This window comes from Globicephala melas, chromosome 2 (assembly GCF_963455315.2).
Source record: "Globicephala melas chromosome 2, mGloMel1.2, whole genome shotgun sequence".
NCBI classification, from domain to species: domain Eukaryota; kingdom Metazoa; phylum Chordata; class Mammalia; order Artiodactyla; family Delphinidae; genus Globicephala; species Globicephala melas.
In genome coordinates, this window is record NC_083315.2 from 68227179 (window position 1) to 68250471 (window position 23293).

General features: G+C 35.7%; 1 protein-coding gene across 6 annotated transcripts in view; it reads left to right on the top strand.

Moving 5' to 3' along the window:
* Positions 1–23293, top strand: part of DENND4A (DENN domain containing 4A) — a 132855-nt gene that overhangs the window by 73468 nt on the left and 36094 nt on the right. For 2 of the 6 annotated variants that reach the window (XM_030875216.2, XM_030875218.2), the window contains exons 12-20: positions 2592–2692; positions 4465–4683; positions 5239–5384; positions 17932–18065; positions 20505–20640; positions 21016–21222; positions 21316–21444; positions 21712–21853; positions 22258–22389. In XM_030875216.2, the coding sequence (XP_030731076.1) occupies positions 2592–2692; positions 4465–4683; positions 5239–5384; positions 17932–18065; positions 20505–20640; positions 21016–21222; positions 21316–21444; positions 21712–21853; positions 22258–22389 (1346 nt within the window). The remainder of the gene's footprint in view (positions 1–2591; positions 2693–4464; positions 4684–5238; positions 5385–17931; positions 18066–20504; positions 20641–21015; positions 21223–21315; positions 21445–21711; positions 21854–22257; positions 22390–23293) is intronic. The other 4 variants (XM_030875217.2, XM_030875219.2, XM_030875220.2 and 1 more) reach the window with 2 other exon arrangements.

Consider the following 23293-nt stretch of genomic DNA (forward strand, 5'->3'; position numbering starts at 1 on the left):
GATCCAAACTCAGGTACTAGATAAAATTCCTTTTTTTTAAAAAATATATTTATTTTTGGCTGTGTTGGGTCTTCGTTTGTGCGCGCAGGCATTCTCTAGTTGCAGCAAGCAGGGGCCACTCTTTGTTGCGGTGCACGGGCTTCTCATTGCGGTGGCTTCTCTTGTTGCAGAGCACGGGCTCTAGGTGCTTGGGCTCAGTAGTTGTGGCACGTGGGCTCAGTAGTTGTGGCTCATGGGCTCTAGAGTGCAGGCTCAGTAGTCGTGGCACATGGGTTTAGTTGCTCCGCGGCATGTAGGATCTTCCCGGACCAGGGTTCGAACCCTTGTCCCCTGCATTGGCAGGTGGATTCTTAACCACTGCGTCACCAGGGAAGTCCCTCGATAAAACTCTTCTCCCGAGCCAAGTCTTACAGTGATGATATCAAGGACAAGAGGAGGAAATTATGTGAGTAAATAATAGTAATTTGATGAAATTATACCAAAATACTGTTCATTCACTTATGCTACAGACATCTCTTGAGTGCCTTTTTGTTTTTTTTCTAGGCACTGGGAATAAAAAGACAAACCAGATACACTCCTTTCTCTTAAGTTGCTAATCTAGTTAGCAAGGCAGGCACACACACAGTGAATGCTAAGGCACAGTAGGAGTGCTGTGTTTTAGCAAGAAAATAATGTCAAAAGTCTTTTTACATTGTGTTCTCACTTTAATACAGGGTTCCATAGTCCTGGTCACGTTATAGATGAAATAAAATCTCATAGCAGGACATCTGCAGTTTGACCCTGCCCTATCTGCATTTTATTATCATTGTGGAAAGATAGTTCCAAGACAGTTCTTCTTTGTCAGCTTAAGCTTTCCCATCCACTCTTTTCTTTGAAAGTAGTATTTGCCCTTTTTGTTCTGTGGGAAGTTTAGGGAATATTAAAAAAAAAAAGTTCAGCAATTCCATTTCACACCGGTGCTATGATGTTGTCTTTGGTGGTTAGAACATAAGTGATTTACTTTTCTTCTCCTTTTTCTCTGCATTTTTCAAGTTTCCTAAAATGAGTATTTATTGCTTTTGAAATAGAAAAAAGATTTAATAAATAGAGAGTGGAATCAACAAAGCTGTAGTTAAGTCCAAAAGCTTTATCATGTTTTATCACCATGCTCTTTTCTTCTCCTACTCCATATATAGTTTAAAGATTATGGGCTTCCCTGGTGACGCAGTGGTTAAGAATCTGCCTGCCAATGCAGGGGACAAGGGTTCAAGCCCTGGTCCGGGAAGATCCTACATGCCGTGGAGCAACTAAACCCATGTGCCATGACTACTGAGCCTGCACTCTAGAGCCCGCGAGCCACAACTACTGAGCCCACGTGCCTCAACTTCTGAAGCCCGTGTGCCTAGAGCCTGTGTTCCACAACAAGAGAAGCCATCGTGGTGAGAGGCCCGCGCACAGCCACAAAGAGTGGCCCCCACTCGCCACAACTCGAGAAGGCCCACACACAGCAACAAAGACCCAACACAGCCAAAAATAAAAATAAATAAAATAAATTTTTTTTAAAAAGGATTAACTGTGTTGTAAAGGTTGTATAAAGGAGATTATAGGAGTTCATCTAGAAACAAAGATATCACTGTCAAGCTGATGTCCTCTTTTATAGTTATAAAAGTATTTTGGAGTGTTATACTTTATTCAAATAATCTAATATTTTTAAAATTAATTTATTTTTTATTTATTTATTATTTTTGGCTGTGTTGGGTCTTCGTTGCTGCACATGGGCCTTCTCTAGTTGGAGCGAGCGGGAGCTACTCTTTGTCGCAGCGCGTGGGCTTCTCATTGCAGTGGCTTCTCTTGTTGTGGAGCACGGTTTCTATGCACGCGGGCTTCAGTAGTTGTGACTTGTGGGCTTCAGTAGTTGTGACATGCGGGCTTCAGTAGTTGTGGCACATAGGCTTAGTTGCTCTGCGGCATGTGGGATCTTACAGGACCAGGGCTCAAACCCGTGTCCCCTGCATTGGCAGGCGGATTCTTAACCACTGTGCCACCAGGGAAGCCCAAATAATCTAATATTATAGATTATTTCTTTTCTGAAAGAAACAAAGCTAAATTTTACTTATATTTTTAGGAAACTAAATATTTGGATATACCGAAGTATTTTGATAAGCTTTATGGATCATAAGTTCATTGAAAGTTTTCTACAGTGCTTTGTCTTAGAGTATATAAGAAAAAATCCCCTAATAGTAGGATTTTCCCAATATTTAGGTGTCTAAAGACTCTTAGATGAGATTAAGAGTAATGACCACCACATTAAGTTTTGTAGTGATTTGCATGATTCCAAAGCAAGTGGAATTGACTCAATATAAACATAAGTGTAAAGTTTTGAGCTATATTTAATACAGGGTTCTACTCTCATATAAATTAATTTTTAAGTATTAAACACTCCAATTTACCCCTGTAGTATTTTTCTTCTGTTAAGTAGAATATTTTGTATATTTTATTTTTGTTCATTGTGTTTTCTCTTTTCCCCTGTTTATAAATAACAGATATATACCCACCCCTGCCCCACCCCAAGTTAATCTGACAAATATATTATTGTTGTCATTTAATCTCAGAACTGGTGATAAGAAAAATGTAGCCTGGAAGGTACTTCCAAAGAAACCATGTAAAAATCTGATGAACACACTGAATAATTTGCACCAGCAGTTGGCAAAATGTAAGTGTATAATTTATTTAAAGGAAGTAATTTAATCTGAAGAAAGGACTCCAGCAACTTTGCCTTACTTGTAAAAGGATGGCGTTTACCTAAAGGAAAGTGGTTTTACAATCTTAAAGGCAAATGAGCATTAAAGCAAAATTTTTTAGAAGCTGAATGGGAGATTTACAAAGTTTATATTTTACATCATAATAAAATTCAAAAAGATTAAGGTGATTATTTTCAAATACTATAGAACAATACTGGTTTCTACTTGTATATTTTCTTTATACATAGAATAGAAAGTTAGTTTTGAAAATCTAAGACAGATGGTTTAAATTACATTAGAAAATGCTGATGATTCTTGTGGGTTGAGAGCAAGGTCATGTGCTTTTCACCTTCAGTAGATCTTAATGCTGTGCTTACCTCAAGTAATTTGAAAATAGAAGCTTGCCAAAAGCATTCGGAAATTAATTAAAGTGAAAATTGATTAGGATATGGAGAATTTCAGTTCAAAGCTTACAATAAGAGTATCTTGATAGTGATCCAGAATTACCAATAAGATGAATTAAGCCTTCATTTAACTAATCCTCTTGGTATTTTATACCAACAGTCCATTCAGGGTTCATAATTTCGTACTTATTGTATAAAAAATGGTCAGTAATGGTGCAGCAATATTTGAGGTTCTCATTTATGTATTAGGTGAAATATAAACATGGGAGGTTGCCTACATCTTCGAGGGTTCAAGGATGCCTATAGAATAGTTGGAAAGAGACATGGAAAAAGACAGTGTTTTCAAAGTAAACCTTATAACAAATAGATAATTTGGAAGTGGCTCATAAGTATTGGGATACGAAAAAATGACATCAAATGGAACAAATTTTATACTATGGAACAAATAAATTATGTATGGAATTTTTTAAGCTACTTAGTTAATTGCTTTCTAAAAATTCATGTGCTTCTTTTGAATAGCTGAGAAGTCCAGCAGCTTTTGTAGCAATATTTAAGTATTATTAAAATAAGTGAAATAACCCGTCTAGCTGTACTGAAGGGCAGAATCTTACAGCTTAAAATTACAGGTTTAAACAATACTGATATTGTTATTCAGGATTATATATCACTTTACAGCTTCAGAGCACTTGCACATACATTCTTTTGTCTTTATAACTGTGAAGATACTAAGTTTGAGGAAGGTAGCTTGTCAGAGATCATACAGTTAATAAGGATGAAGCTAGGATTAAAACCTAGGCCTTCCATTCCAGTGCCCACATACTTTTACTTTTTTAAACAATAAGAACTCCAAAAACACCTCCCTAAGATGATTCATTGTTCCTCATATTTTAAGAAGTTTTAAAATTTTGAGGCAATCACAAACTTTGTTTCTGTGACCTTTTGAGAATAGATGTCCCCATCATCTCCAAATGGAGTGTATTTCCTACCAATAAGTACATTCTATATCACTACAGTATGCTATAACCATGAAAATCAGGAAGTTAACATTGAGCATTACTACCATCCTTATCCTCAGACCAAATTCAAGTTTTGCTAGGGTTATATATTAAGGAGTTATGTAAACAAAGGGTTGAAGTAGCTTGAGCCCTTTTGAAAACACAACACATTTATTATTTTTCTTTCAATTTTATTGAGATATAATTGACATACAGGACTGTACAAGTTTAAGGTACGCAGCATAATGACTTGAATTACATATGCAATGGATTTATAATTGATACCATTATGAACATTAATTTTGACAGTTCTGGGGAAAACATTAACACTGTATTTCTTCACAGTGCAGCAGAGACCAAGAGACGATGGACTAATGGACTTAGCAATGAATGATTATGATTTTAATTCTGGAAAGAGGTTGCACATGATAGATTTGGAAATCCAGGAGGCATTTTTGTGTTTCATGGCCTCTATTTTAAAAGGTTATAGATCATACTTAAGACCAATAACACAAGCCCCATCTGAGACAGCCACAGATGCAGCCTCTCTTTTTGCCCTACAAGGTGAGTGACTGCATAGTACTACAGCTTTCATATTATTGAGTTTAACCTTGTGATGATTGCTTTCGGGGTTAGTAGCTCATATTTATCAAAATATACTTACCTATTTCAGGAGTATGTGAGTATCAACTCAGTTGGTAATCCATTTCCATTGGACTGGTTATTTCTCAGGCACATTAGATATAATCCCATTAGCAAAATATGCAGAAGAGACTATTTGAAAAGTACAGAGCTTCCTAACCATGTACCACTGCACTCTGTTGTGTCACAGATGTGTTAAGATATTGATGTGTTTAGCTTTCAGGGCAGCCCGGTGGTGTTGGGCAAGCAGAGGAGCCCCTGGGTTGGGGGATTTGAAAGATCTGGTTTCAAGTTCCTTTCCTATTGCTATCTTTGTCAGGTTACTTCCCCTTCAGGGGTCTTAGTTTCTTTTTCTGCAAAATAGTAGGGTGTAGGGGGTATAGATGACATGGTTGATCTAGTTCCTTCTAGCTCAAAAATTCTCTGAATCTGTAAATGGTGTTATATATGCTAACATTACAAATTTATGTTGAACAGCTTTCTTAAGAAGCCGCGACCGGTCACATCAGAAATTCTATAACATGATGACCAAAACACAAATGTTTATTCGCTTCATTGAGGAATGTTCTTTTGTCAGTGATAAAGATGCAAGCCTGGCGTTTTTTGATGATTGTGTAGATAAAGTAAGTAATAGTATGTCTACAGTGTGCCGTAACTTATTTTGTGTGACTGTTGTAAATGTTATGAGTTACAGTTTCTATTTATAAATTAACCACTTTTTAACAAAATTTACATTAATTCCATTTCATCACTGACCCTTTATTATGAAAGTTTTGGTGGCCTACTAGATGTTATAGACCACAACCTCTTAAGAGTACTTTGCAGGATTTTACCAAATTACGAGTTTTATTTTAGCAGCCAGGTCTGTAACACTTCCTGTCCACTTACAGACTATGGGAGTTTTTTTTGTCCAAGCCTATGGACCTCTAACTTGATCATCCTTAATTTTCACCTCTCCTTTTGGTCTAAGGTGGATTGTCACATGCTGAGAGTAGGTGTAGAACATAACATTTCACCTGAATATTTCTACAATTTGGGAGTGCAATTGTAGCATAAATTAAGTGAATTAATTCTACTATATTAAATTCATGTGTGAAACTTTTCCTGCCCCTGTAGTCCACTATCATTAGTGGGATAGAGCAAAGTGGGTATCCATGGTGGATAGAGAGGAGCTTGGGAAACAGTGGCTCAAAGAGGGGTGTCAAAACCTGAATGGAATAAACAAATGGGACCTAATGAAACGTCAAAGCTTTTGCACAGCAAAGGAAACCATAAACAAGACCAAAAGACAACCCTCAGAATGGGAGAAAATATTTGCAAATGAAGCAACTGACAAAGGATTAATCTCCAAAATTTATAAGCAGCTCAATAACAAAAAAACAAACAACCCAATCCAAAAATGGGCAAAAGACCTAAATAGACATTTCTCCAAAGAAGATATACAGACTGCCAACAAACACATGAAAGAATGCTCAACATCATTAATCATTAGAGAAATGCAAATCAAAACTACAATGAGATATCACCTCACACCAGTCGGAATGGCCATCATCAAAAAATCTAGAAACAATAAATGCTGGAAAGGGTGTGGAGAAAAGGGAACACTCTTGCACTGCTGGTGGGAATGTGAATTGGTACAGCCACTATGGAGAACAATATGGAGGTTCCTTAAAAAACTACAAATAGAACTACCATACGACCTAGCAATCCCACTACTGGGCATATACCCTGAGAAAACCATAATTCAAAGAGAGTCATGTACCAAAATGTTCATTGCAGCTCTATTTACAATAGCCCGGAGAAGGAAACAACCTAAGTGTCCATCATCGGATGAATGGATAAAGAAGATGTGGCACATATATACAATGGAATGTTAGCCATAAAAAGAAACGAAATTGAGCTATTTGTAATGAGGTGGATGGACCTAGAGTCTGTCATACAGAGTGAAGTAAGTCAGAAAGAGAAAGACAAATACTGTATGCTAACACATATATATGGAATTTAAGAAAAAAAAATATCATGAAGAACCTAGGGGTAAGACAGGAATAAAGACACAGACCTACTAGAGAATGGACTTGAGGATATGGGGAGGGGGAGGGGGAAGGGTGAGCTGTGACAGGGCGAGAGAGTGGCATGGACATATATACACTACCAAATGTAAAATAGATAGCTAGTGGGAAGCAGCCGCATAGCACAGGGATATCAGCTCGGTGCTTTGTGACCACCTAGAGGGCTGGGATGGGGGGGTGGGAGGGAGACGCAAGAGGGAAGAGATGTGGGAACATATGTATATGTATAACTGATTCACTTTGTTATAAAGCAGAAACTAACACACCATTGTAAAGCAATTATACTCCAATAAAGATGTAAAAAAAAAAAATACAGCAATTATGGCAAAAAAAAAAAAAAAACCTGAATGGGTGAAGGAGGAGCAGCCTAGCATGGGTTTTGGAGCCCATGCCTGGTGAGGAGAGCATCTGTCCATGCAGGGGGTGGCCTAGCATGGGGGATCAGAGGACGAGCAGGATAAAGAGAGTGTCCATGCTGGAGGACAGACTATTTCCAGGGTCAGAACCTAAACAGGATGCATCCATGCAGACGTGAGGACAGCACGGAGTGTCAGAGTTTAAGCAAGGCAAGGACAGTGTCCCCACTGGGTAGGCCCAGCAAATGGGGTATCATAGTTTAATCTGGATGAGGGAGATGTCAGCCTGGTGGGGCAGAGGGTTGGTCTGGAAGGAGTTGTCAAAGCCAAATTATGGTGAAGGAGTCATATGCATGGAGGAGGAGTGGTGTTGGAGATGGGAGATTGTTACATATGGAGGGATTGATCAAATAAATAAGTACCAAATATGTCTTATAAAAATGATTTTCGGGCTTCCCTGGTGGCGCAGTGGTTGAGAGTCCGCCTGCCGATGCAGGGGATACGGGTACATGCCCCGGTCCGGGAAGATCCCACATGCCGCGGAGCGGCTAGGCCCGTGAGCCATGGCCGCTGAGCCTGCGCGTCCAGAGCCTGTGCTCCGCAACGGGAGAGGCCACAACAGTGAGAGGCCCGCATACCGCAAAAAAAAAAAAAAATTTTCATCATGCAAGATGTAGAAGGAAAAACACTGCATTGGGAATCAGGAGAACTTTGATCTCAGCGTTCCTACTTGTGACTTTAGTCAAGTCATTTAGTCTTTCTGTGTTGTTTTCTTATGTACGTTTTAAAAGTATTGTGAGGAAAGATCATTATAACTGCATATTTCACAGTTTTCAGAGTAGTGTTGTGTGAACTATAAAGTAGGAAAATTTATGACGATTCTTATATTTTTCTGGTTTTTATTCCAGTTTGTAGATTAGTAGTTAATTTGGTTTTATTACTGCATGACGTAGAAATGTTCAACTTTTGGATGACTTACACATATGAAGAAAAGGAACAAGTTCAGAGCCTTGTGGAGGAATTTACACTTTCCTTCAAATTGGAACACCTGAGGGATGATTGATGTGGAGAAATACTGTTTCTGGTGCTGATAGAGAGTTAATAAGCTAAGATGCCCAGAAATATCCACCCTAGTCCTTGAAATGCTTTAGAATAGGGAAAAGATGGATATATGTCAGTATTTGCTTAGAACTCATAATTCATTTTCCCACAGAAACCCTGATATGTGGTGATTAGCTGTAGTTCAGATGGTGCATGGCTACAGTGTTGTGCTACAAATATGTATTAAATTTCTTTTTGGTGGATTGATATTCTAACCACCTTTTAGGACATTTTTTAAAGTCCAAATTTATTGTAGTATAATATACAAACAATAAATGCACCTTTGAAGTGTGTAGTTTGATAAGTTTGGGCAAATATAGATTTCCATGTAACCATGACTCCGAAACAAAGAACATTTCTATCACCCCAGAAAGGATATTGTTTGTTTGTTTGTTTGTTTGTTTTTGCAGTACGTGGGCCTCTCACTGTTGTGACCTCTCCCGTTGCAGAGCACAGGCTCCGGACGCGCAGGCTCAGCAGCCATGGCTCACGGGCCCAGTCGTTCTGCGGCATGTGGGATCTTCCCGGACCGGGGCACAAACCCGTGTCCCTCGCATCGGTAGGCGGACTCTCAACCACTCCGCCACCAGGGAAGCCCAGGATATTGTTTTGAGGGGAAATTCATTTTCTGTATTTTGAATAACCTATTTGTAGACAGACTTTTTTTTTTTTTTTTTTTTTGCGGTATGCGGGCCTCCGCTCCGTGGCATGTGGGATCCTGGACCGGGGCTCGAACCCATGTCCCCTGCATCAGCAGGCGGACTCTCAACCACTGCGCCACCAGGGAAGCCCTAATTTTTATTTTTTTAAAAATATTTATTGGACTTCCCTGGTGGTGCAGTGGTTAGGAATCTGCCTGCCAATGCAGGGTACACGGGTTCCCACATGCCACAGAGCAACTAATCCCGTGCGCCACAACTACTGAGCCTGCGCTCTAGTGCCCAGGAACCACAACTACTGAGCCCACGAGCCGCAGGATACACGGGTTCCCACATGCCACGGAGCAACTAATCCCGTGCGCCACAACTACTGAGCCTGCGCTCTAGGGCCCGGGAACCACAACTACTGAGCCCACAAGCCACAGCTACTGAAGCCCGCACGCCTAGAACCTGTGCTCTGCAACAAGAGAAGCCACCGCAATGAGAAGCCCACGCACTGCAACGAAGAATAGCCCCTGCTTGACACAACTACAGAAAGCCCGCGTGCAGCAACAGAGACCCAACGCAGCCAAAAATAAATAATTAAAAATTTTTAAATTTATTTACTTATTTATTTATCTGTCTGCACCGGGTCTTAGTTGCGGCACATGGGATCTTCATTGCCACGTGCAGGAGCTTCATTGCGGCATGCGGGATCTAGTTCCCTGAACAGGGATTGAACCTGGGCCCCCTGCATTGGGAGCACAAAGTCTTAACTGCTGGACCACCAGGGAAGTACCTATAGACAGACTTTTAGAACTCTGCCTTTTTGTAAGTTGAGTTCTGCCTGCATAAAGCTTTGAAATCCTGTTTATTTTGAGAATTAATATTATAGCTCCTTGATAGTTTTGTCTTCATTGCAGCATTGTACTAAGAACATGGTTTTCAGTATTTTAATCAAATTTTTAAGTTTGCCTTATTTGGTGCTTATAAAGTTAAATATGAATAGAATAAATAAATAGAAAGGTGTGCTTTAAATAGAAAAGGTGTACAATGAATAAAAGAGTATGCTTTAAAGAATAATTTCTCTAAATCCCTTTTTACAGGAATAATTGTGTTGATTTTTGTAAATAAAAATGATGTTTCTGACCAGCATGTACCTTGAAGGTTTTTCCTCTATCGTGCTGGGCTTCCACTAGTCATCTGTATGTACTCACTGAGCTGCGATTGTGAACAGTGGCATGTATTTGGGTAACAGTTGTTCCTTGTGCCAAGTCAACGGAATCATAAGGGACCAAATTAGTGACAGGGTTTTGCTAATAGCATGCTTTAGCCAATAGATTTATTAATCCATATAGGAATACTGAATTAGTTGGAAAAATCCAGTTAACAGTGCAGAAGAGAGAAATCTTGTATTGTTCCGTTTTACTTTTTGCTCATTTTATGTGTCTTGTTTTCACAAGTTTGTGTTTCAGCTAAGAACTCATATAATAGTATCACATGGTTTAAAAAACACTCATTAGGGCTTCCCTGGTGGCACAGTGGTTGAGAGTCCGGCTGCCGATGCAGGGGACATGGGTTTGTGCCCCAGTCCGGGAAGATCCCACATGCCGCGGAGCGGCTGGGCCCGTGAGCCGTGGCCACTGAGCCTGCGCGTCGGGAGCCTGTGCTCCGCAATGGGAGAGGCCACAACAGTGAGAGGCCCGCGTACCGAAAAAAAAAAAACTCATTAATATTGTAAGACATACATGACATAATTTTGCAAGGTACTTAGGGTATCATGTTCTAAGGAGGATATTTTATTACTGATAATTACTATATTGTCTAGGATTTTCTGAAAATAGGTCACCTGTTATTTAGTTGATAAGAGTCAAAATACGAGGCGTGACTGGAGTGATTGCTTAAAGAAAATAAATTCTGAGAAGTTTCAAAAAAGAAACAGTCCAATTAAATGTGTAATTATTATTTCTAGGCAGATTGTTTTCCTAAAATGCTATTTACCCATTCAAAGTCTAGATTCAACAAAATATCACTTATATATAATGGATTAATGTTATACTTAAAGATTTTGATGATTCCTAAGAAAATCAAAACTGAAAATAAACTCACTAAAACATAGTTACTTGTATTTGCTTTATTACAATTCAAGGAACTGTTTTATTAGAGAAAATAACAAAATGTAACAAAATCCAAAATTTATCTTTTTTTTAGTTAAAATTGATATTATTTTATTTGTGATGTCATAAAATATATCTTAATAACCTTCATATATAGTGAGAGTAGAGGTTAATTGTATTCCTAGTATTATTAAGCAGAACTCTCTGAAATAATAAATAATTACACAGTGCTGTTACTACTTTTCATATTTTAATACCACAGTTTAAGTGCATTCAGCACAGCAAGTCAGTGCTTACTTTTAATCTGTAAACGGTTTTTGAATATCAGTAATACTTTAAAAATAGACATTCATGTGGGGTTATTCCTTAGTTGAGTGACCTTAAGCTTAATTTTTTAAGTGAACAGATCCCCTTACCTCTGGCAGTTTAGCTATGAAAATTAAATAATATTAGATGTGCATTAAGTGCTTAAGATTGAGCAGAATCCATGACTAAGTTTGAACAGAAAGTAGATACATTCCTCTTTTGATCTTAGCCTATCCAAACAGAAAACATTTGACCAACTTTTAAAAAGCTGGAGTGAGTAATCCTGAATAGGAGTAAGAAAAACAATGTATGAAAATTATTTGAGTTTCATTTATGACTAATTTAAGAACCATGTGTTCTTGTTCTTCATATGATTGTATTTTAAATCCTTACAATCTGTTCCTATAGGATGCAGCTTAACTAAAAGCAGTTTTGTGCAACAAATAGCCTGGTAAAGTTTTTCTTGGTTTCCCAAGCATTCCTCTGCAGTGTTTTCTGAGCATTTTAATGTCTTGTGAAAAAATATGAAGAGAATATGAAAATTATTTTAATTTTATCCTGCCATGGATGTTGGATTTCTTTTTTCTCCCAGTAGAGACAGATGTCACTGTGCTTTCCAAAAGACAGAAATGCCCAACTGATAAATGGAGGATTTATTACATGGCTGTTTTTGTAATGTTGAAATGAGATTTTATTGGTAGACAAGATAGGGGAAATATCTTTTACCAAGGTACTGAATTTACAGAGCACAATTTTAATATTTTAGTAGACTTTACAATACTTAGAATTAGAGTAGTTGTCTATGTCCACAGATTTTTTTCTATGCAAGCAAAGACACAGGTCTGACAGGGAGAAACTGATAAATAAATAAAAATTTAAAAGCACCTGGTGCTCACAGACAAGTAGTTCTCCTATAATGTTACATTATGGAGACCGGAGTAGTTTCCAGCTTCCTTTCCAATGACCTTGGGTATTTGTTGGACCAGAATAACCTTTTTATTCTAGTCCATCTCTTCTACTTCATTATCATTGCTGCCCTTATAATTTCATTTACCCCATTTCATCTGCATAAAAATGTTTGTATAGAGAGCTTCTCATTTGCTTTTGGGTTGTCCATGGATACCATATCCTACTAGGGATACGAGTGATTTTGAGTTATCATTGACATGTTCCTAATGTTGTTTTGTAAAGTAACAGGAAGTGTGGAAAATAAAAGGGAGGAAAAACTCCATAAGCCCAGTACCCTAATATCCACTTTACATTTACTTTCAATGTTTTTACATAATTATAGTATACTTCCTAATTTTTTACATAACCAGATCTTATAAACATTTTTATATGCTGCCAAATCTCTAAAAAGTAAAACATAGCCTAGTTTAAAAAGTCAAATGATTTTACAAGGCTTAGGTCACATTTTTTCCCACCCCTAGTTTTTTTTTTTTTAATTTTTATTGGTGTATAGTTGATTTACAATGTTGTGTTAGTTTCAGGTGTGCAGTAAAGTGAATCAGTTATACATATATCCACTCTTTTTTTTGTTTTTTTAAGATTCTTTCCCATATAGGCCATTACAGAGTATTGAGTGGAGTTCCCTGTGCTATACAGCAGGTTCCTGTTAGTTATCTATTTTATATATAGTAGTGTGTATATGTCAGTTGCAATCTCCCAATTTATCCCTCCCCCCCCTTATCCCATGGTAACCATAAGGTTTTTTTCTATATCCGTGCCTCTACTTACGTTTTGTAAATAAATTCATTTGTACCCTTTTTTATGATTCCACATATAAGCGATATCATAGGATATTTGTCTTCCTCAGTCTGACTTACTCCACTCAGAATGACAATCTCTAGGTCCATCCATGTTGCTGCAAATGGAATTATTTTGTTCTTTTTTTATGGCTGAGTGATACTACATTGTATCTATGTACCACATCTTCTTTATCCATTCCTCTGTTGATGGACATTTAGGTTGCTTCCATGTCCTGGCTATTGTAAATAGTGCTGCAGTGAACATTGGAGTGTATGTATCTTTTTGAATTACGGTTTTCTCCAGGTATATGCCCAGGAGTGGGATTGCTGGGTCATATGGTAGTTCTGTTTCCCACCCCTAGTTTCTGTTCCCAAAGGTAAGCACCTTCTCTTTCAGCCATTTCATCAGTCATTTTCCTTAAGATTTCCAAATAATGTGTTGTTATTGCTGCTTATTGTTTTATATATTATCTATTAATGTCATATTTACCACCGTCACCAAAATTCTCCCAATGTAGCTGTTCAGATGGTTGTTCAATGTTAATATTTTTATCACTGTATATAATCACAGGTAGGCCATATATATATTGTAGTTAAATTTCCTTTTATGTATGGACTTTTGTTTTCCCTGAAGTTAATAATTGCTATATTTCTTGTTTTGTGTGTATTATTAATTCATCTCCAAACTCTTCTATGAAGGTAAAAAATCTAAAATCTCTCAATTTTTCTAATATTAAGTAATCTATCCATTTGTTTTTTGTTTGTTTTTAAGTTCTTGCTGGAGCTTTCCATCTTTGTGTTCCAGTCTGAACTGACTGCTTTTCTAGTCTTTCATTCTGGGATTTTCCTTCACCATCATCTTGGAATTATACTGACCTCTCTCCGGATTTGTATCCCCTGCTTTCTGGCTTCAATAACTTCTTTCTTGGTTTATTTCCTTGTTATGGTGAATCACAGCTTTCAGTAGTTTAGTGAGAAAGAGTACATGGGAGATACATTTTTTGATGCCCTGCCTGTTTGCAAATTTCATTATTCTGCCTTAATACTTGAATGCTAATTTGGTCGGATATAAAATCAAGTCATCACTGCATTGTCTTCTGGCTTGTCATTGTTGAGAATAACATCTAGTCTAACAGTATCTTGATTTCTAATCTTCTGTGCCTAATCTCTTTTTCTGTCTGGAAGCATTTAAGATCCCTGATATTCTGAAATCACAAGGATATGCCTGGTGTCAGCCTTCTTTTCTTCCCTGAGTTGGACACTTGTAGGCCCTTTTAATCTATGGTCTCATGGCCTTCAAATTGTGGGGAATTTTCTTTAATTTTTTTCTTTCTTTTTCTTTCCTCCACTTTCTCTGTTCTCTTGTTCTGAAATACATATTTGTATATTGGCCCTCCTGGCCTGATCTGCTTAATTTTCTTTTTTTTCTTTTTTTTTTCCCCCATCCCATTTTCTGCCTCTCTGTCATTCATCTCCACTTTCTGGGAGATTTTTCAATTTTATCTTTCAACAATTATAGTATACTTTTTACCTCTGCTATCATTTTTGTAATTTCCATAGCTCCTTTTCATTCTCTGAATGTTCCTTTCTTCTTCTTTTTTTTCTTTGTAAATATTATTTTTATTTTATTTATTTATTTGGTTGCACCAGGTCTTAGTTGTGGCAGGTGGGCTCTTCAGTTGTGGCAGGCAGGCTCCTTAGTTGTGGCAGTCGGGCTCCTTAGTTGTGGCATGCATGTGGGATCTAGTTGCCTGACAAGGGATTGAACCCAGGCCCCCTGCATTGGGAGCACAGAGTCTTAACCACTTAACCAGGGGAAGTCCCTGAATGCTCCTTTCTTATAGCATCTTCTTGTTTCATGGGTGTAGGCTTATTCATTTCAGTTATTTTGAAGGTTTTTTTCCCCCTTGCATTGTCTCTGCTTCTTCTACATACCTTTTAATATTTGTTTACTTTATTCTTTTTCAAGTTATTGGTTTTTTGTGTGATCTTTGGTTGGTATTCGTTGTCAAGTGTGAGGCACAGAGAACTCATTAGAGCTCTTTCTGGGAGGGTGGGGCTTGGAGCTTCCTTAGGTATGAGACTGATGATCATAAAGGAACTCAACTATTTCATTAGAGTCCCTATTTGATCAGTGTCTGTAGTTCTTTTCTTTTAGGCTACGTAGTTTCCCCAGGAGGTATCTCCAGTCTCAAGCCTGGAGTGCATAAGCCTGACTGCAAGTATTCTCAGAGCTGAGTGGGGAAGGTAACTAAGATTTTCCGCTTGTTCTAACATGTAGGCTTTTACTCACTTCACCTGTTTTTATTAACCTTCTTCATCTTCCTCAGCTCTGCCCGGTGTCCTCAAATCTAAAGTCCCTCTGGTTCTTCACTCAGAAAGACCCAACCTAGTCTTATGCCATGTTGGGGAGAGGTAGTGGCCTAACTATACTGGGTTGGGCAAGGGGTCTAGGAGTTCTTAAATGCAGGATTTAACTAATTCTCCCAATTCAACCCCACTTGCCCTCCCATCTTCAGGGGCATCATGGTTTTCATTCCTGACCTTTCTGGTGCTCCGTAGAGCAAAATGGCTGACTATTTGGGTGCTCTCCTCTATCCCCTCACCAGTGCCAGATATATGGCTTTCAGCTTTGACAGGTCTCATCAATCTACTTTGCAGCTTCTGAAATGTTTTGAACTCAGCTCTGCTGTTGTCTTCTCTCCAGTTCATTTTGTCGTTGTTGTTGTTTTTTAATCTCCTTACTCTCATTTTGGTGAGATTTTAGGAAGGATTGAAGGTAAATTGTTGTATTTAATTTGTCTTGTTCAACCAGGAGTCTGCATAACCTTCACTCTTTTCATTTTGAATGATTGTATATTTCATCTGTGTATCATCCTTTATTCATTTACCTATTTTTTGACATGCAGATGACTTCCAATTTATTGCTATTGCAGTTCTGCAAAAAAACCATCTTTCATACTGATAGCTTTTTTTCATGTTAGGTTATTTTCTTAGAACTTATTCTAAGAAAGAATAAGGTTTAAACACATCTTGCTTTCTAAAAAAGACTGTACCAGTTTGGAGTACCAGCAGGGTTTGTGATTATCCAACTTACTATATTTGTTGTATCATTGCTAGTTTTACCATATAAAAAGTCTTTTTGACAGGCTAAAAAGAAAGGCACCTTCTTTTATACTGATTAACTTTCAGATATCCTTCAACAGAATTGAAATAAGTGCTTATTCTAAAAGCAATATAGTCTGCCTTGTTTAAATTTTTATTCTGAGCATTTATTACTTTTGTAATTTTTAAAAAGAAAATAAAAATAATATTCATTATTTTTAATTGGAAAGCAAATAACAATATAAAGAAAATTAATTGCCAGTAATACCATCACCCATAGGTAACATTTTGATAACAGATGTGTATGTGCATCTGTGTGTATGAGAGACAGTGTGCACACTCAGAAATATATCTATATAACAGATATAGGCACACTCTTAAAAAAATTAGAATCACACTCTGTGTGTGTGTGTATACACACACACACATTTATATTATTTAGTAGTCTGATTTTTTCATTATTTTGTGAACATTTTCTCCTGTCATTAATTATAATTCTGAAACACGCCTTAATTGTCTAAAATGTCTGGATACACCATTAAAAACATTCTTTAATACTAGAGATTACAGCATGTAATGCTGTGAAATTATAAACAACAATTTATATAAGAAGATTCTGAATGTGTCAGCTCTTCTTAAAAGTTAGAAAAACTTTAAAGCTATTCCTGTCCTTTTTTGGTATACTCTGCCCTAAATCCTTATCTTAAGATTTAACTTGTTAATAATTCTTGTTTTCCCATTTATTTCTGGCTGGTATGTGACATTAATTCTGTCTAACCTGGAAAAGTTCTGTGGGTTGTATTTTGTCATCTGTCATTTTGTGTTTGACATCTGGTTTAAATTAATGTCAATGTCGTGCTCTTTAATTTATGAGTGCCTTTTGGGAAGTTTAGATTCTATGAAGTTTTTATTTTTTATGACTTATTACCTTACCATAGAGTATCTAGGGGAAATAGTACTACTAAAATGCTTTAAATATTGATGTGACTAGAATTTAATTCAAATGTGCTTCTACATATGCTGGAAGAACTTAGGGAAATTCGTTATATTTAGTAGAAATCAAAGACAGAACCCAGTATTCTCAACACACACACACGTACGTTTTAATATTATTATATGTTAATATAATAATATTTTTAAATAGTATTTCTTGAATAAATTTTCATTATGCAAAAATAACATTAAAAGGTATATATTGGGAAATCTGGTCCTGTCCCATTCTTGTCCACTCCCTTCATCTCCTCTTAGCCAAATAGATAATTACTTTTTTTTTCCCCCTATTTTTGGCTGCGCTGCTGCATGGCATGCAGGATTTTAGTTCCCGACCAGGGATCGAACCTGCACCTCCTGCAGTGGAAGCGCAGCGTCGTAACCACTGGACGCCAGGGAAGTCCCTCTTTTTTTTTTTTTTTTAAGTATTCTTTATGTGACTACAAGCAAAAAATGAATATGTGTTCTTATTGCTCCCTCTTTCTTTTTTTTAATTAAAAAAAATTTTCCCTCTTTCTTACTTAAAAGATAGTATACAATGTCCTGAATCTTATTATTTTCACTTAATTATCCTGGAGAGCTTTATATAGTGCTACGTAGAGGACTTGCTCATTCTTTTTTTAAAAAAAATAGTTCCTTAGTATCCAGTTGTGTAAATGTTTTATTTAACCATTCCCCTATAGACAAACACTTGTCTGGCAAATGTATTTTTTTAATGTATGTTTTTTAAACTCCTTCAGGTGGATATGGACAAGAGTGGTGAAGTGCGACTTATAGAACTGGATGAATCTTTCAAAAGTGAACATACTGTTTTTGTAACACCACCTGAGATTCCCCATCTACCCAATGGTGAAGAACCCCCTTTACAGTACAGGTATTCAAGAGGCAGAATGTTTGAGATTGAAAGAGAGAAGCAATCCATCATCTGTGACGTAGCTTTCTAAGGACTGTGGTATTTTCAAAAATCCAAACTTTACAGATCCCTAATTTTTAGGTGGTAAGCAAGCTTATCCCACATCCATTACTAAGTTTTGAGGTATAAAAAGAAAAAATATATAATTTTGCATTCTATAGACTTAAGAAGCTCTCTATATCTGCATAAGTATATATTCTCATAAATGTTGATTAAGAAGTTAGGGCCCACCCCACCAAAATGCAGCACTTTTATTACAGAATTTTTATTTTTGTTTCTCCCTAAGGCTGGTTTCCTCACTTTCATCCCCTCCCCCAACACAGGCTGGTTAATGTAACCTTGGTTTACAAAAGGATTATCAACTATACTTCAATTTTTTAAAAAAGGATTAAATCTAATTTAGAGTAGATATCTGTGGCCTTGATTTGGATGATGTGATTTTTTTAGGCTTTTAATTTTTCCATAAGTTTTATAAAGTCAAGAAAATTCAGAACTATTGGGATTGGTCATTGTTAATTTAGGAAATTGGCTCAGGTACTGTGCTAAGTGCTTGGTATAGACTTGAATGATCCACTGGTCTCGTTTTCAAGTCTAGGGGGAAAGAGAAAAACTCTGAGCACAGTGATAGGGTTATGATAGAGGTAGATTTATTATACATCTATATATCTAGATATGTATTTATATACATACACACATATATTATATATAACATTTGTTATAACTAGAGGTAGTTTCTAGTATACCATTAAAATGGCATTTCCTTTTAGATTTTTAAAATTCTCCAATAATTTCTTATTTAAAGATTCTAAAACCATTTCACATCTATTATTCATTAAGTCACACTTTGTTATTTTCATTGAAAAGGGATTTTTCAGGACATCCTTATTTATAACTTGGATTGAATTCTTCTTTTTACAGATGAAAAAGTAGTGTAACAGATGTTTGTGAATGTTGATTACTTCATAAGCCACCTGATTCCTACCCTTAATTTTTATATATTGCTCATGTCAATTTTTAGAAGTCTGCCTTTTCTCAAAGACATTTAAAATATTTCTCATAATTTCTCTTTCTTCTTTTTCTTTCTAAACAAGATCTCATTTCTTTTATCTCTTTCGTACATTATACACTTCTAAGACTTCTTTTGGTATATTTCACTAATATAGTTTGTTTTTCTTTTTGTGGTTTGGTTTTAACTTTTTAATTTAAAATTTACCTTTAGATTTAGTCCTTTAATAAGAAAATTACTTAGCTTAAAAAGTTCCCATTTTTTAAAGAATCTAAGTCATTTTTTTTTCCTTGAGACTACTAATATAATTTTGGTGTAATCATACCCATCATTGGAAAATCCTTAAGTGTCTTTAATGGGCACAGTGGATCCTGTTAGTAGGAGGTAACTCATATACTTGCATTGTCTGTATAAAATGATAAGACAATAAGTTTCCATAAGATACACAGAATGGTCTTATTATCACACCATGTACATACAGTGAATTTTCTTAGGGGACATAGTTTTCCTGAACTTCATTGCTATTTTATTCCTACTTAACATTCAGTCATGACTAATATTTTCTTATTCTACTGGATTTTCCTATAATAATGTATAATAGATATAGTTTATCTTTTATTATAGTTAGTTTTCTTCTTAGTTAATTAAAACTATTTATATGCCTTTAAGAATATTCTAAAGTAGGATAAGTTTTCTCCTCAGGGGCTTCTTCTGTCGTTTTAGCATGTCTTTTTCCCAGCTGCTGCTACCTTTTAAATGCCCCAAACACTCTGCTCTAGCACCCAAATTAGGCCCACCTCCTCATAGAGTTGCCTATTCTAATCTTTGTTCCTCTTCTCCAACCTCTTCAATTTTCTTTCTCATAAATGAGGCCCTGAATCAGCTTACCTAACCAGTTAAATCCATTCATGATAATGTAATAGGTTGTCCTGGTTGACTTATGTTATTTGCATTTTTTAAGAGGAAGGTTCTACAGTAATATGTTAATCCAAACAATGATATTAATAACTGTCCTGTGTGAAAGAGTATTGATTTGGTGGGCCTTTTACCCGTATTATCTGATATGTTTGCTATTTATTTACACGAATACTAACAAAGTTTTTTTGAGTTACTTTGGAGTTTGGTGTCAAGTTCAGCAAAATTTAAATGTATTTCACTTTTTTCCCTCTAAAATACATACTTGAATCTGTATTTCGCTATTACATTTTTATTATTATAGTAAGAAAAGCAACATTAGCGTGAATATTTGTTGATTATCATAGTCTGATGGAGAAAGATAGTTAAAATAAGTTAATAAGTTAAAATAAGTTATTGGTCATAATTTTTTTTTAGCTTGTAACCAGTATGATCATCTATGTGTGCTTGAGATTTTTTTTTTTTCTTTTCAAAAACAGCTATAATGGATTTCCAGTTCTTAGGAACAATTTATTTGAGAGACCTGAAGGATTTCTACAAACCCGAAAGAGCAAATTGCCTTCAAAATCAAGTAGTCCTAGTAGCCCTTCTCCCATGTTCAGAAGAACAAAACAGGTGCTTTGATGATTTTGTATTCTTCATGTAATCAAGTATTAGAACAAAAATAAATTTGACACTCTTCCTCCCTTAATATACTTTAGTACCCCATATATAACTATTAGCAGATCATTTATGCTCCCTGAAGCATTCTGAAGAAAAGTTAGAGTAATCTGACTTCAAAAAATTAACCAGTTCTCTTGTTCTAGAACATTATTTTACATATTGTATAATACAGATTAAAGCAGAGACTTGAATATATATTAATTGTAGACAGATTTTGTTAGGGAAACATTATAAAAGCATGTGAGTTGTACTTGCTCAGCCTTCAGTTAAAGATAAGGATGCTTAAGTGTGCAAATTTATTAATAAGATCCTTGCATTTTTTTCTAGGAAATTAAATCAGCCCATAAAATTGCCAAGAGGTACTCTTCCATTCCTCAGATGTGGTCTAGGTGTCTACTGCGTCACTGTTACGGGCTGTGGTTTATTTGTCTCCCAGCTTATGTGAAAGTATGTCATTCAAAAGTCAGGGCTCTGAAAACAGCCTATGATGTGCTTAAAAAAATGCAGTCAAAGAAGATGGATCCACCTGATGAGGTAACAATTATCCTTTAAAATGCATTATTTTATTCCAGATTTATGTACATAGATATTTTGATTCTGTACACTTTCGAAATTACTGTGTTCCAGGTGTGCTACCGCATTCTTATGCAGCTCTGTGGACAGTATGATCAGCCAGTGCTTGCAGTTCGAGTGCTGTTTGAAATGCAGAAAGCTGGTATTGACCCCAATGCCATAACGTATGGTTATTATAATAAGGTAATTATTTTGACTTAATGGAGAAAGAGTATAACTTTTGTGATTTCACAACCTTAGTTTAATGGCAGAAATAAATGATGCAGGGATTATTTGGTATTTATTTTAGAGTATCTAAAATATATTTTGTAAATTGGAAGTAAGATTTTTTTTGTTCTATTGATATTTTGGATTATACAATCTACTTATTCTTTAGATTAACTCTAAAGCCAGTGGGTGTTCATTTATAAAAATTATTTTACTAATTATTTTATTTTGTCAAATGAATAGGCTGTTTTGGAAAGTACCTGGCCTTCAAGAAGTCGTAGTGGCTATTTTCTTTGGACAAAAGTGAGGAACGTTGTTTTAGGAGTAGCACAGTTCAAAAGAGCTTTAAAGAAACACGCACATTTATCACAAACAACTCTCTCAGGTAATTAGAAGTTTTTAAGGGATGTATATGTTGTACTTTTTCTTTAAAATTAATTGACTAGTTACAATTTCCACTTTTTAGAAATTTTAATTAGTTTCAAAATATTGAATGTTTTCTAGTTTTTATTGCCATTAAGCAAATTCTAATATTAGAGTGTTCTTCCCATTTAAAAAAACACCAAATTTTACTTATTTTGTTGCAACTGTTAAATTTTCTACCTTTGGTGGTCTTGTTTTAGTATTCATTAATAATTCACAATAGGTTTCTTTGTTATAGTTGTATTTTGCTAATTATGTGACGCTTGTCATGTTCAGTATTAGTAGATTATTAACTTGAGCAGCAAGCTAATATGTATTTTTGGTATCTCCGTGAGTAGTAAAATGCTGTCAAATTGTGTTCTTAAGCAGATGGCAGTGACCTGGATGCTGTTAGTCATGGCAGCATGGATAGTGGTCATGGGACACACACTGTGGAGCAGGCACCTTTTAATACGGGTTTAATCAAAATGTATGCTTCTGATGATAGATCTAGTACAGGTTTGTGTGTGCTTATGTATACATTTATTACAATACATTTTAAAAACTAGGTTTGCTAGCCTGTCTTTTTTAGATTTTAATTTTCAGTGATATATGTAACTGTCACTTTTTAATTTTATGTGGTAGGCATATGACATTGTATTTTATAACTATGCAATTTTATTCATTCTCTATTTGAATAGAAATGAAAGTTTAAGAAAGTATTCGAGTGTTTAGTCCATGATAATCCAATTAACTCTGGATAGTACACAGGTCTCTTTATCATATCATTTTCTTAGGGTAAGTTCTTCTTTGTATTATGAACATGTTATTATAGTTCTTTTAATGTTGTTAGGATTTTAAAAAAAGAAACTTAGATCCCTGATCTGAGTTAATAGTACCATATCAACATCAATTTCCAAGGTTTAACAGTGTCCCATGTTTCATGTAAGATATTATTCAGGGAAGCTGGATAAAGAGTACACAGGAACTTTCTGTACTGTATTATTTTTGCAACTTCTTGCGAGTCTTCAACTATATTAAAATTAAAAGCTATAATGAAAAATTTTAAATATATATAAAACTTGTAACATTCTAGCACTAAAGATGACTTAATTTCATTAAAATATAAGATTTGTACATAAACTTTATTATTAAAACTGACACACCTAAATTATTTAAATAATTCTGTCCATTTCATTATTACATTATAAAAATTAGACATGACTTGTGAATACAGTGTAAGAGCTACCTATTAATGGACAGAAACTTTAAAAATCTAAGCATTAATAATAAAATATGGAGGCTTCTATCTTCAAATTTTAACATTGTTGGTCTGTCTCCTTTTATGCATACTTTTAAGAGTAATAAATATAAGCTATGTGCTTTGATATGTTGTTCTTCCTTGACTGGTTTTGTTTCTTTT